The 13827-nt window shown below is 36.9% G+C and overlaps 3 protein-coding genes across 4 annotated transcripts in view; 1 reads left to right on the forward strand and 2 right to left on the reverse strand.

Moving 5' to 3' along the window:
- Positions 1-13827, forward strand: part of tnfrsf18 (tumor necrosis factor receptor superfamily, member 18) — a 343660-nt gene that overhangs the window by 33627 nt on the left and 296206 nt on the right. The window lies entirely within an intron of this gene.
- On the reverse strand, positions 281-5739 carry gnat1 (guanine nucleotide binding protein (G protein), alpha transducing activity polypeptide 1). The gene is made up of 9 exons (XM_056253731.1): positions 5481-5739; positions 4433-4475; positions 4149-4290; positions 2411-2568; positions 2151-2279; positions 1834-1963; positions 1584-1737; positions 1170-1381; positions 281-1076 (listed from the first exon to the last, which is right to left on the reverse strand). Exons 1-8 carry the CDS (start codon positions 5584-5586, stop codon positions 1191-1193), a joined length of 1053 nt encoding a protein of 350 aa, XP_056109706.1. The 5' UTR covers positions 5587-5739; the 3' UTR covers positions 281-1076; positions 1170-1190.
- The window catches only part of sema3fa (sema domain, immunoglobulin domain (Ig), short basic domain, secreted, (semaphorin) 3Fa), a 44995-nt gene continuing 40327 nt past the window's right edge, over positions 9160-13827 (reverse strand). For both annotated transcript variants that reach the window (XM_056253723.1, XM_056253722.1), the window contains 8 exons: positions 13643-13787; positions 13327-13549; positions 12951-13039; positions 12665-12706; positions 12256-12413; positions 11715-11782; positions 11481-11614; positions 9160-10897 (listed from right to left, as the gene is read on the reverse strand). In XM_056253723.1, coding sequence (XP_056109698.1) covers positions 10475-10897; positions 11481-11614; positions 11715-11782; positions 12256-12413; positions 12665-12706; positions 12951-13039; positions 13327-13549; positions 13643-13787 — 1282 coding nt within the window. In that variant the 3' untranslated portion in view covers positions 9160-10474. The remainder of the gene's footprint in view (positions 10898-11480; positions 11615-11714; positions 11783-12255; positions 12414-12664; positions 12707-12950; positions 13040-13326; positions 13550-13642; positions 13788-13827) is intronic.

The raw sequence follows: 13827 nt of genomic DNA on the forward strand, positions 1-13827 counted from the left end.
TAAACATAATTGAAACTGTAAAAATGCTTTGAATATTTATAACACTGTAATGCAAAGCCATTGGAACAGATCCATTAATAAACCTGGATAAACTGCTGTTAATGGGCTTTACTTTTGCAGGTTGTGCTTGCAAATTATCTGTAGGGTATTTTCAGTTAAAACTTCACATACACGCCTCTGGGGACATCAGAGACTTATTTTACATCTTGTAAAAAGGGGCATAATAGGTGCCCTTTAACACTTAATTTTTTATGAATAATGAAATTACAAATACATCAGGTTCAGTCTTTTCTACAGAAGCTTTATTCGTTCAATTTACATTTACATGGTTGTTTCTGGGTTTGCAGTCAATTGTGCCCTTTTAATCAATATTCGCTGTTGTAATTTAATCAATGCACTCAAAAACCGTTCTTTGTCTCACAGCTAACTAACTGTGCTCCTGAGCTAAGCATCTTATTGAAATATTATTACAAGCTATCTTTTCATCAAAGTTATCCATCTTACATAAAGATTTGGAAAATGGGACATAACATGATATAACTCCTCTGTAAATAACACAGAACATTGCATCCCAGTAAAGTTTTCTCAATCAGCTTAAAAGTATGAACTTTACACAGTTAGTAACTGCTAGAACGTATATCTGAAATACTCTCTGGACTTCATAATGTGCTCTTGCAAAACATTATGCTGAAGTGCATATTATGCAGGTGTTTCAAAAGTTTAGTTATTTGGTTTGCAGCTGCATGTAGTTTCAAATCTACAGGATAAAACACTGCGAAAAACTAATAGGAGCAAACACCCTCATAAGAGCCGGTTCTTCAAGCAGGATCATGCTGCATGTGTTGTTATATATGACTTGCTCCTATGAATATGTATTAGGCTCTGATATTTAATTAAATGCAGTGTTTAATCAAATGTATAACAATAATTTCTTCTTCCAGGTGCTATCAATTCAATTCCCTTGTGTGTGTGTTTTCTTGTATGGTTATGTGTGTGAGCATTGGGTAATTCCACATTACCCAGGGAGGAAAACGAGGGGCAATGGGTCTGTATTGGGTTTTGTTGATTAATCCACTCTGTAAAAGAAGAGACATTTTTTTATTTCTACACGTATTGAAATTGTAATAATACATTACTTATTTACTATACTGTTAATATATTATATTCACCTCTTCTCACAAATGGCTTGTTTAGAAGAGACCGCAGTCTTTGAGATTTTCTTTGATGATAATGTCTGTTACGGCATCGAACACAAACTTGACGTTCTCTGTGTCTGTGGCACAGGTCATGTGGGAGTAGATTTCTTTGATATCTCGTCGCAAGTTCAGATCTAAGAACTGCAGCTTGATGTAGTTACCAGCATCCTCAAAGGTGTTGGGACCTGACAGAGGCATGCATTATATTTGTAGCGTAGTTTTGCATATCATATCACAGAAATAGAACCCTAATTTTGACATTTGGTTTTGTTCCATGATAAATCCTCACTGAAAATGTATTGATATTCAGAGTTAAATTGTCTGGTTTAATAGCAATTTTAAGAACATTTATGTTAAAGAATCAAGTTTCTGATTTTGTGGTCTCACCATCATAATCAGGGAAGCACATGCTCAGATGAGCTTTCTTGATCTTCTCCACAAAGACATCCTTTTTGTTGAGGAAGAGTACAATGGATGTGGTGGCAAAGTAACGGTGGTTACAGATGCTGTTGAACAGGTGGAGACTCTCATGCATTCGGTTCTTTGATTGAAAGGACAAGATAAACAGGTTGCTAAAATGTAATACTGTAGGTCATGTAGTTGGGGTTTCATTCTTGGACCACAAATGGCAACCTACCACTTCATCATCCTCCACCAGCACCATGTCGTATGCGCTCAGTGCAGCGATGAAGATGATACAGGTCACACCCTCAAAGCAATGGATCCACTTCTTCCTCTCAGAGCGCTGACCGCCCACATCAAACATCCTGCAGACCAACACCAGTTAACATGGCATTGGGGTCCATTTAAGCTCATCTTGTTCAATTGTTCTTGAAACTTTTACATCGTTAAACTTATTTTTTCTTGCTTTGATTCTCTAGATGATGATGGTCATTGGGCCATTGTTATCATTATGAAGGCTCTTTGTATTTTAGGTGACTTTGTTTAGAGTACCTGAAGTTGAGATCCTTTAAGCCGAACATGGTCTCGATTATACCGGTGGTCTTCACTCTTGATCGCAGGACGTCCTGTTCAGTAGGGACGTAGCCAGGCTGGATCAACCTCTCCAGGTCACTCAGATAGCTTGGAGATAGAGTAAGAGAATCAATACAATATTTCCCTATATTTATTAATTCAACGATAATTTGATCATGGACATTAAAGCCTTGCTAACTGGTATTTAATGCTTTAAAAGACTAATTCGAGGTCCATACTATCCGGCAGAGTCGTTGAGCTGGTATTCGGAGGCTCTGTCAAAGCACGCCTGGATGCCCGAGTCCTTCCACAACCTCAGGATGATGTCTGCCAGCTCCTTGGGCATGGTGCCTTCCTCGATGGTGTCCGCTAAGTGCATCAGCTTCCTTCCATCATCCTGTAAAAAACAGTTGATTCTAAAAATATGTATAATCCTTCATGATTTCAGTCTCTTTCTTTTAATAGTCTCTTTCAGATGTTTATCTTTCATAACCTCTCCTAATAGTCTAATTTTATAAATCCTTCAGTTATTATGTACAATTATCTTTTGTTGTATAATCTGACAAATATGCTGTCAAATTGCTTTCATTATGGCTTTGATAAAAAAAAAAAACAATTGGCAGGAGATTAAAACAAAACAATGAAACTCCTTAGTTATAGTACTATATAGAGTGAATTTGCTTAATCTGAGGACACCTACACATTTTTACATAGGTGCTACTCTTTATTTTACAGTCCTGTGTTGCATGTACATACTATGTACTTATTGTAGTAATGACACTAAGTGGGTACTAACCCCGAAGCTACACCTAAACCTGCCCTTAACCCATGGAGTTATCTTACATTACACAGACTGTGAGTACATTGAAAGTGCACGTACTGTAAAATAACATGCAACCAAAGTCTTTTGCAATACAGCATGAGTGCAATAAGTACAGTACATTGTCAAGTCAGTCACCTTCATTTATAAACAGATAATCAGAGAGACTAATATTAGCATAAACACCATCCTTCTTATGATGTACCAAGTACATCAGGATTTATGGGAAGCGTTCCCGGTTCCGGCTGATCTAAACTATGCAGCCGAACATTGAATTATAGAAGTCTATAATGTGTTATGTGAATGCTAGGTCAAAGAGATTTGTTTCTAGTCTAGATTTGAACTGACAGACTGGGTCTGCTTCTCGGAAAATGTTAGGAAGATTGTTCCAGAGTTTTGGTGCTAAATAGGAAAAGGATCTACCGCCAGCAGTCAATTTTGATATTCTAGGTATTATCAACTGGCCGGAATTTTGAGATCGCAATAGACGTGACGGACTATAATCCGTTAAGAGCTCGCTCAAGTACTGGGGAGCTAAACCATTTAGTGCTTTGTAAGTAATCCACAATATTTTACAATTGATACGATGTTTAATAGGGAGCCAATGCAGTGTTGACAGAACCGGGCTAATATGGTCATACTTCCTGGTTCTGGTAAGAACTCGAGCTGCGGCGTTTTGGACCAGCTGTAGTTTATTTATTAAGCGTACAGGGCAACCACCCAGTAGCATTAAAATAAGCCTTGATGTGATAAACGCATGAACTAATTGTTCTGCATTTTTAGTTGAGAACATATGACGTAATTTAGATATATTTTTAAGATGAAAAAATGCGGTTCACTAGACACGTGACTTTCAAATAAAAGATTGGTATCCTATGGTGTAACATTGTTCAATTATGTTTGATGTAAAGTACACAGTAGTTAAACACAATCCTATATATTTTTGCACAAGGAGGATGAACAATACCATGGTGTTTTGGACATGTACTGTACATTGGTAATACAATACCTGAAATAACCAGGGTGTACCATAGGATATCATTCAGTACTTTGGTATTACCATCTGATATCATCATTGTGTCATGGTATCACCAACGGTATATTCCATACTTTAACCTATTTATTTTTATGAATGACTAATGAATGCTGTAGAGCACCTGTGAAGAAGCGTCTCCATAGGAAATGTTTAATGTGGTCATGGCCTTCACAACGGCCAGGATAGACTGCAGAGTGTTGCTGTAGATGATGACAATGAACTCCATAGACTCTTCAAGGGAGTAACCATCTTGGTGAATAATTCTGTAATGGAAAATAATTGACAATTAATTGATGAAGTTATTTGTTGGTTATGACATAAAAGAGCACCGAACAAGAATCAATAATGTTATAATGTTGTAAAGAGGATAGCCTCATGTAATACTTTTGTTTTCTCAGTACTTACTTCATCTGTTTGACAATTGTGCTTTTACCCGACTCACCAGCACCTGAACGGAAAATCATCATGGATTAAGGATTATCAAGGTTATTTCATTCGTATACATATATACTGTTTGGGGTTGTTAAGATTTTAAAACGTTTTTAAAATATCTCTTATGCTCACCAAAGCTGCATTTATTTGATCAAAAACCATAAAAACTGTAGTATTGTTAAATATCTACAGTTTAAACAAAATGGAAAATAACTGTTATATATTTATACATATATATATAGATATGTATGCAATTTTTTAACAAAATATAAAACAATTTACTTTTTGTTGTATAGTATACATCTGACCTCCAGGTCTGCGGAAACCACAGATCTACATTTAGCCAGTTTTTTGAGGGGTAAAACCCTCAGTGACCTACTGACATTTGTCAAACTGTAGATGTTTGTTTAGAACAGTCATACAGTAATATTTGATTTATTTTGGTATGCATAAGAGAATTAATGCTGGAATACATCCTCCTTCTCTGTTCTGTCTTTGTTTATCTTTTGGTGGATTACATTAAGAGGCTTGAGGCTTATTATTATTGTCTTAAGCCCCTTCAAGCTTGATGTCCCATAACCCTGACCCACATCACTTCACGGACAAAGACGCAGGCAGTTATGAATGTACATGCATACTTGAAAAATGTTTTGAAATATTAAATTTATATATTGAGATATAGAGACTTTTATAAACCGTGCGCTCAATTGTGTGTCTTCAGTTTCTTTAGCTCCACTTTGGTTTGAATTTCAGTAAGACGTCCATTTTGATGAGCTTTTTTCTTGTATTTAAGCTTAAGATATCTAATACTCCTTTCATATCGCAAAAAATGTATGAATAAAACATAAAATGTCATTCATAGTCTTTATGGTCACATCATGAACTCATTGCCTGTTTATTATGAGGTTTTAAATGGGAAGGCTACACAACAAATCTGCAATATACCCTTTTCCAAATCTAGCAAGTTAGCTGTTCGTCATGTTTTGACTTGAAAAATGATTTGAGTCCCCTCATGCGTTACCTAGCAGCAGAAGTTTGACGGTCCTGGCATCTTTGTCGGCATCATCTTTCAGCTTCTTCTCTAGCTCCCTGGAGTGCTTCTCCTCGGCGCTCGCCCCGGCCCCCATACTGACTCTTGATCAAGGAAAAGAAGTCCTTCTGGATGACCACTCGCTTGCCCAGAGGCCTCCAGGTGCTGTCCAGGTACCGCTCACACCTCAACTGGATCTTTGTGATCTGATGAATTGTTTTGAGTCTTAGAGGGATTTTGGGGATGTCTCTGACCACCTGGGTTGGTGGGGCCAATGAAGAACAAGGACAGAAGGCGTTCAAAGCGTGGAGAGGTCATCTAACCTCAGATTTAAGGAGAAGGTGCTGTGCTCAGCAAAAGGTGATAAGCTGTCGGTGTCTTCACGAGCACATTAAAAAGGACTGTGTGAGTGGTAAAATGTAATGCTACGAATGTTGCAATTGTCGTTATGCTATTCAAGAACAGGCAAAGGATACTGAAAAAGTAAATGGGTCTCATAAATGATTGGATATGTGGTCTGCCATCTCAGTTTTCTATCTTTATTTTATGTTGAAAATATGCTTGACATCATGAAAGCGAATTGCGTCTGTTTGGCTTTTTTCAAAATAGCCAGAATTTTTTTTTTTTTTTTATAAAACGACTGCATGTGAAGGTGTTCTGCAATCTCCATGAGTAATTCTAATCTCACCTTCCCACTGTAGTCATCAGAATCAGTTTCCACGTAGTGTACACAGTGTGCAGCGCAGCGTTTAAAGAGCTTTAGTCTTTTACCTGACAGCTCATTGACCCCAATCTGAAGATTGATACATTTTAATCCACAGACATCACAGGCAACAGAGACAAAGAAACAGGAGCGCTTTTTTATGTACTTCATTATTTGCAAATCATTTGACTAGTGCAATGCCCGTGCAAAATCTGTTTTTAGTAATTGTTGGTTTGGTATGTTTGAGTTGCTGAATAGCCTATAGGCTACTATTACACAGGAGCCTAAACTCTGAGAAAACGATAACGTTAAGCGCACCAGAATAAAATATAATATTCAGAATTAAACAGTGATTCAGTTAACATCCACAAATGAATAAGCGTGACGATTCAGGGGAGGTTCAGACCTTGCTGAAGCATACACAGTGAACTCAGAGAAAATGCTACGCTTTGAGCAAACAGTTGGTGAATAGGCTACTACAAATGATGGCCGTAAATAAAATATAATATTCAGATATTTTCAAACCACAACCCTCTAATGTCAGAATGTTTATTTTTAAACCACAACCTTCTACACATCATCTGAACATCTTCAATGTGTGCTGCTTTTACCAAGATATGCGAATAACAGACACACAGACAGAAGTTTATGTAATTTATAGATATACATGTGTGTGTGTACTGTATATTTTTTTAATATCGATTTGACATGTGCAAATTAACATTATGCATGTGCAAAATCATTTTGTGTGTGTGTTTTTAGTAATTGTTGGTTTGGTGTGTTTGAGTGCTCATTGTTACAATTACACAGCAAAAGTTCAGTGACATTTTTATTTGTGTATGGTTGAAAGCAAATACTGATACTGACATAATATAATACTGATAATGACATAAGTAACTACTGACAACTAACTACTTCTGAATAACTACAATATTCAGAAGTAAACAGTGTAGCTGACTTAATGTTTAGCTGACAGAATGTTTATTTTTAAACCACAACCCTCTCTAATGTCAGAATGTTTATAACTTCAATGTGTGCTTCTTTTACCGATATCTTTTGCATTTCTAATCCAAACTACTTCAAACTCGGCACTGCACTTACGCGTGCCCGTAGAAAGACACCTGTCAAGTTTGAAATCTAACGGTTCGAGAGATATTCGACTAATAGACAGACAGACAGACAGACGTTCCTGTAATTTATAGATAGATGTCTCAATGTTGATGTCTAAATGATGCCTGAAAGAACCATTAATGCACATAACGTTTAATTATATGTAAATATATGTTAAATATAACACATTTATCATAGTAAACATTTAGCTTAAAGATCAATCTAAAAAACGACTACCAAGAAAGCTTTTCATTGCTACACTGGGTTAAAAATGTGTTTGCATAAATCGGAGTATTAAAGGGATAGTTCACCCAAAAATGAAAATTAAGTCATTAATTACGCACCCTCATGTTGTTCCAACCCCGTAAGACCTTCGTTCATCTTCGAAACACAAATGAAGATATTTTTTGATTAAATTTGAGAGCTGGGTCACTGCTACATAGGCTTCCTAAGGGAGTGAAACTTGACGGCCCAGAAAGTCATTGAAGAACATGTTCCATTTTCTTCCTTGTGGGCCTGAGACGAGAGTTCAAGAGATTTCCACGACGCATGCACGAGAACTGAACAAGAAGTAGTAGAAGAAGAACGTCCTCTTCTCAGTTCTCGTGCATGCGTCGTGGAAATCTCTTGAACTCTCGTCTCAGGCCCACAAGGAAGAAAAGGAATAGTCGAATAAAGTCGTTATTTTTGTTTGTTTTTCCGCACAAAAAGTATTCTCGTCGCTTGATAAACTTATAGTTGAGCCACTGTAGTCACATGGAATATTTAAACATTTTCTTCAATGACTTTCTGGGCCGTCAAATTTCACTCCCTTAGGAAGCCTATGTAGCAGTGACCCAGCTCTTAAATTTAATCAAAAATATCTTCATTTGTGTTCCGAAGATGAATGAAGGTCTTACGGGGTTGGTACAGCATGGGGGTGAGTAATTAATGACTCAATTTTCATTTTTGGGTGAACTATCCCTTTAATCGGACATTCTTAGGAGCTAGTGCAATTTGTGCAACATTTTTACAGAATTATTTGATAGATTTATCTGGGTTTAGTTTGTAATGCAAAAATAATTTTGAAATAAAGTGGGGGTTTTTTTCAGAATTTGCATGTCACAATTCCATTATGCTTCATAAAGTTTCAAAAATGCTTTTTTGAAAGAAAAAAATGTGTTCAACTCAGTGATCAGAATTGTTGGGTACACTTAAGATGTCCTTGTTACAGTGCAATTTTATATTTAAGTACCGACTATTATATAGCAAGTACATGCTGTTAATTAATATTACTCGGTAGTACCGAGTAATATTAATTAACTGCATGTACTTGCTATATAATTAGGGTTAGGGTTTAGTAAGTTTGGTTTAGGTTTAGTTGCTTAATTATGCACACTTTACTGCTAATAGTACATGTAACACATGTAACAAGGACTCTGTTACCCTTTTTTTTACTTGGCACAATGTTTACAAATATTGATAAAATTATATGGTATGGTGTGATGACATTTGCTAATTAAGACAGTTTTAGCCATTGTTTGTCAACAGAAAGCATGTTTGGAAAGAGAGATTTAGTATTAATAGTAAAGAAAATACAATTTTTTAGGCACAAATCGGACTTGTTATTGTGAATAACCCTAATGTGAAGGTTGGTTCATAAAATATGCAAATCAGCTTCCTTAATCCACTTTTGGTGTAAAGTGAAGAAGCTATTGCTTTTTTTAACAACCATAAACTCTTCAGGGAAAATGAAAGGTTCACATATAGGTAAACCCAGCAACAATTCTGAAGAATGGCCAACCTAAATTTGTTATAAAATATATAACTTTAATTAGTCAACGACAAAGATGTAAAATAAAACAAATAAAAAATACATTACGATAACATTACCTGTTTATAACATCTAATTCTGGATCTTTTTCACATTAGAATATTCTAAGAAAGACAAAACAATAGGACAAACCACAGTGATGAATAATGTCTTACAAATGAAAGAATTTTTTTTTTTTTACAACAACAATTTCACACAGCCTGTTAGCTGTGTGTTTTGAGAAAACACAACAGAGGCGAAACACACACATCAGGTAATTGTGCTTGATTCCATCACTAGTTCGGCAAAGTCGCCGGTCTTCAGAAAAGTCTCTCTCTTCATCTCTCTCTCTCTCGGTTCATTGTCAAAGACCATACAGCAACACATCCAGAATTCGACTACATATCTGTACAGTACAAATACAGTTCATGCAAACTCAAACAAGTTTAGTTCCAAATGATTTAACGCTTCCAAATGATCACCTAAAGTTTTTTTGTTTTTGTTTTTACATAAAATGTCAGGAGAGTTACATATTTAAGATTCGCTTTAAAAAACAAAACAATTTAAACAATGCTTTAAACAACTCTGCTCTGCAAAGAGATGGACAGGTTTTGAACCGCCAACTTTTTGAGATTCTTTGCGAGCAATATATTTATATAAATGAAAAGAACAAAACAAAAAGTGATGTACATACTGTACAGGAGGCTGTAATTAATAATAAACCAAATATATAACGCACAGAAACGACTTTATATTTAACACACATTAGCATAGCAAAATATGGAAGATCAAGAAGATTAAAAGATGAGTGATAAAGTGTTTCTCGAGGAAAGTCTTTTGGGAGGTCACAGAATACTCAAATAGACGTGGAAATTCCTTTATCCGTACATCTGCAGAATGAGAACACGTGCTCAGCTAAAAGAGTCCACGGCTTCTGACGCAGTCCCATCACAGCTCTGGTATCCAAACATCAAGCGCAGTCAAACTGTCCATCAGGAGTTTCAAATGTCCAACTATCCTGTTAGTGGTATGTACACAAAGTTTTATAACAGTCGCACGGTGTTTTATGACGTGAATACCGTTGTAATAAATATATTGGAAGGGAAGTACAATGATAACAAAATATTTGCACAGATCTATACACAAAACCTTTTTTTTTTTGCTCTATTTCCATACAAAGATATCCACAGAATCGAACTATGTACAGCCTACAATAAATACTATGCATTTTCAAAAACGTACTGTTTATTTTCTCCTCGGCCATGATGGTTGTGGGTATACGTTGAATATTTTGTGTGTAATGGCGGTCAGAGACTTTGAGGTCAACCTCAAGTCTAGCAGGGAAATCTCTGTTTGGATGGAGCGGGATGTTTTCCCCTCTCATGTCTCAGCCATGCTGCTCTGCTCCTGGTGGTGTCTCCTGTTCCTCGGCTTCCGTAGGTCCTTCTGTACTTCCTTGAGGTCCTTCTTCTTGTGTTGGTCGTCCCCCATCTGCCAGTAGTCTTGGCAGTACTGGTTGATGAGGCCCATCTCTGGTTGGCTGAGGATGGTCAGCAGGTCTTTGTACTGCTCTGCGCTGGGCGTCCAGGCGCTGGACTGGAGAGGCGGTGTGACGGGAGCGCTGAAGTCCGTCTGGATGCTGTTGATGGTGCGGGCGGAAAGAACCACTAGCTGAAGCTTGACCAGCGTGTGCTTGAAGTTCTTCTCGGTGGAGGTGCACTGGTATACCCCTCCGTCAGACAGCTGGAGAGAGCGCAGGAGGAGACCCTGCTCCGTGCGAACGACGCGCCCGTCACAGCGGATCTGAAATACATGGGTTGGTGGAAAATATGAACTAATTTTAGGTTAAAATCTATATTAAAGTGAATTCTCTAGATTCATTGTCAAAGACCATTCAGCAACATATCCAGAATTTGACAAATGCAGTTCATGCAAACTCAAACACGCCCCCTAAAGCTAGTTCCAACTGATTTTTACGCTTCCAAATAAATCACCTATTAAATTGCTTGCTTGGACAAAATGTGAAAATTATTTTTTGGATGGATTCCAAAATGCCACGATCGCTGTTCACTATGATGAGGAAGTGTCTGTCGCTAATGTGCTTTGGTCTGAGCGCTGTCATGATCCGTCGGCTTCCATTAAATTATGTTGGTTTTGTGGACGGTTGACACCATATTCAACTGAAATGCACACAACGATTGTGTGATGATGCAATTGTGTGTAATGATGATTTACATGCAATTATGTTTTATTCAATTTGGGTGATAAGAGTCACGGTTCGCTACTGACTTCAGTAAATAACATCTCAATAAATAAATGCATGATTAAAATGACACAACATTTATTCTAACAATTATGGTATAACGAGACATTATGCCACACATACCTCTCTCCTTCTATCACTGTTCTCTTTCTGGAAATGCCACTTGATTGACACGTGAGGAGATCTGGCCTGGCACTCCAGGAAGGCTGTGCTTCCCTCTACTCCATACTGTACTGTCTCCAACGTGTTCTTATTAGCTGGCAGGAATTAAAACAAAATATCTAAAACAATAACCAAAATCAAAAGATTGATTTTACTTCTTCCAAAGTAGTTTTACTCATCAATTTCATTCCTCACCATTGGAATTGTAGCCCCTGCATTGTCTTATAGGGTTGCCATACTTCACATCTTGTCTCCGACTCCGCCTACAAGATTTAAACCACCAATAGCAAATAAGGAAATTAATTCAAACAAATCTCATGGTGAGTTCAAGTCCTCCTGGGAAGTTCGCATTTACGATTCGGGAAGTCGTGTTTACGACGTCAGCAAGATGGTGGGGTACCTTCTCTTAATGAAGGTTTTTAAACTCTACTACTAAAAACAAAGAATGCGCATCAGGTGTGCTTAGCTGTTTTATGTTTTTAATTCATTTATGAAGCCACTAAAAACTTTATTGTTACATACAATATTGCTATGTTACAATGCTATTATATTTTGTGCAGACAATTAGCTTTTTTGTCGTAAATAAAAAAGCCTGAAAATGTGCTGCTAAATAACTAAGTATTGTGGTATTCCGCTATGTTTCTCACTGACCCCCCCAACTCGTAAACTTAAAGAAAATCGTAAATTAAACTCGTAAATATGATCTTTCTGACATCAAAGATCAGAAAGCTCTCACCTTTTTTGGTTTGCAGAGTAGCGAGAGCAGGACTTTCCATCCCAGGCACAGTAAGGGTCTCTGGCCAAGCAGCAGTCAGCGCACGCCTCTCCGTACACATCACACCTGTGCAGAGCCAGATGAGTGACACCCGCCGCTGAACTTACATACAGCTGTTGCTACACACACACAAAGACAGGAAAATAAAAGTTACTTTCATTCAAAATACATCTAGTGATTCCAAGAAACCCAGGATGACGAATGTTCCTCATTTGTAACTAACTTTAAATAAAGCATCTGCTAAATGACAATGCAATGTAAATATTCCGTTTTAAACTATATTTAATATTATTAAGAAATTTACTGTTAATATTTCAGAATTAGTTTTCTTTAAGTTTTTAATTGTAAATGAATTTGTTGTGCAGCTTACCCGTTTTGGGGAAATCTTCATAGTAATGATTGGAGTTGGAACCTGTAATATGAAAATAATTATATTTTTATCAGATATAATGTATAAGATATATGGGGTGAATTCGGGTTGATTGGGACACTTTTTCTAAGTCATCTCATTGGGAAAAAGTGTCCCAATCATCCTGAATTCACTGTATAACACAATATTATATATTTTTAATTTTATAAAATATAATAACAAAAACAAATATAAATATAAAACACAAAGTGACAAAAATGGAAGTGTAATGGAAAGAGGATCTTACTCTAAAGACCTCCACCTCCTCCAGAACCAGCTCTTCAGTCTGCAAATCATCTCTGGGCAGGACAATAACTTTCTGAATGGTTCCTCTATCTGTAAATGACCAAAAGAGAGGAGTCAGAAATATTTATAAAACATAATATTCTTTGGGACTGAATAAAGAATGAATATTTCTTTACATTTTCTGAAAAAAAAACAGAAGGTGTCAATGACTGTAGTTCACTACTGCATTTCTAGATCTAAAGCAGCTTTATTGTGTCACACACATTAGGTTGTTTGGAAATAAACAATGATTTAGAATTAGAAACATTTTCATTGTGGTCTATGTATACTGTAAATATAACTATATAACTCAACAAGCCATCTGTATGTAAGTTCACCTGTTCCTAAGAAAAGAACTTCATAGTTGCCATCAGCTGCAGCCACTTGGTCCACTGTGATGGTGGTGAACTCATAATCCACATTGGTACGGACCACTAGGGGGCGCTTATGGACTGGATAAACAGAATTGAACATGGTGGGATGGTTGCGCATGAAGTTGATAACCTCATCTGGGTAATCTTTAGTAGACTTCATGTTGGGGGTGAACGTCCCTCCTGGACACTATGATTAGAAAGATAACATCAAATGTATATCAGCTTTGAAGAATTTCAAACATGAATGATTATTATTCTAAATGTTACTTGTGACACTTACTGTTCCTGGTCGGGGGTAAGGGATTTTACCCTGGTAGGCAACCCACTGGTAGTTTGGCCCTTCCTTATGAGCGAAAGGTCCATTAAAGACCATGCGGACATCAGCCATTGAATACACACAAACTGCTGAACCTTTGAATACCGACCTAGAGATGTAGAAAGAGAAAGATTGATGTGTTGAGAAGA

The sequence above is a fragment of the Rhinichthys klamathensis genome, unplaced genomic scaffold (genome assembly GCF_029890125.1).
Source record: "Rhinichthys klamathensis goyatoka isolate OS25496 unplaced genomic scaffold, OSU_Roscu_1.1 h1tg000109l_1, whole genome shotgun sequence".
NCBI lineage: Eukaryota > Metazoa > Chordata > Actinopteri > Cypriniformes > Leuciscidae > Rhinichthys > Rhinichthys klamathensis.

What these genes read in the sequence shown, in the direction of transcription:
- gnat1 (XM_056253731.1), bottom strand. Translation starts at nt 5,586, where the DNA reads ATGGGGGCCGGGGCGAGCGCCGAGGAGAAGCACTCCAGGGAGCTAGAG. An exon ending in CGTCAAACTTCTGCTGCTAG is followed by an intron (nt 4,476 to 5,480) that starts GTAACGCATGAG and finishes TTTTCCGTTCAG; the next exon opens with GTGCTGGTGAGTCGGGTAAA. An exon ending in TGGTGGAGGATGATGAAGTG is followed by an intron (nt 1,738 to 1,833) that starts GTAGGTTGCCAT and finishes TTTCAATCAAAG; the next exon opens with AACCGAATGCATGAGAGTCT.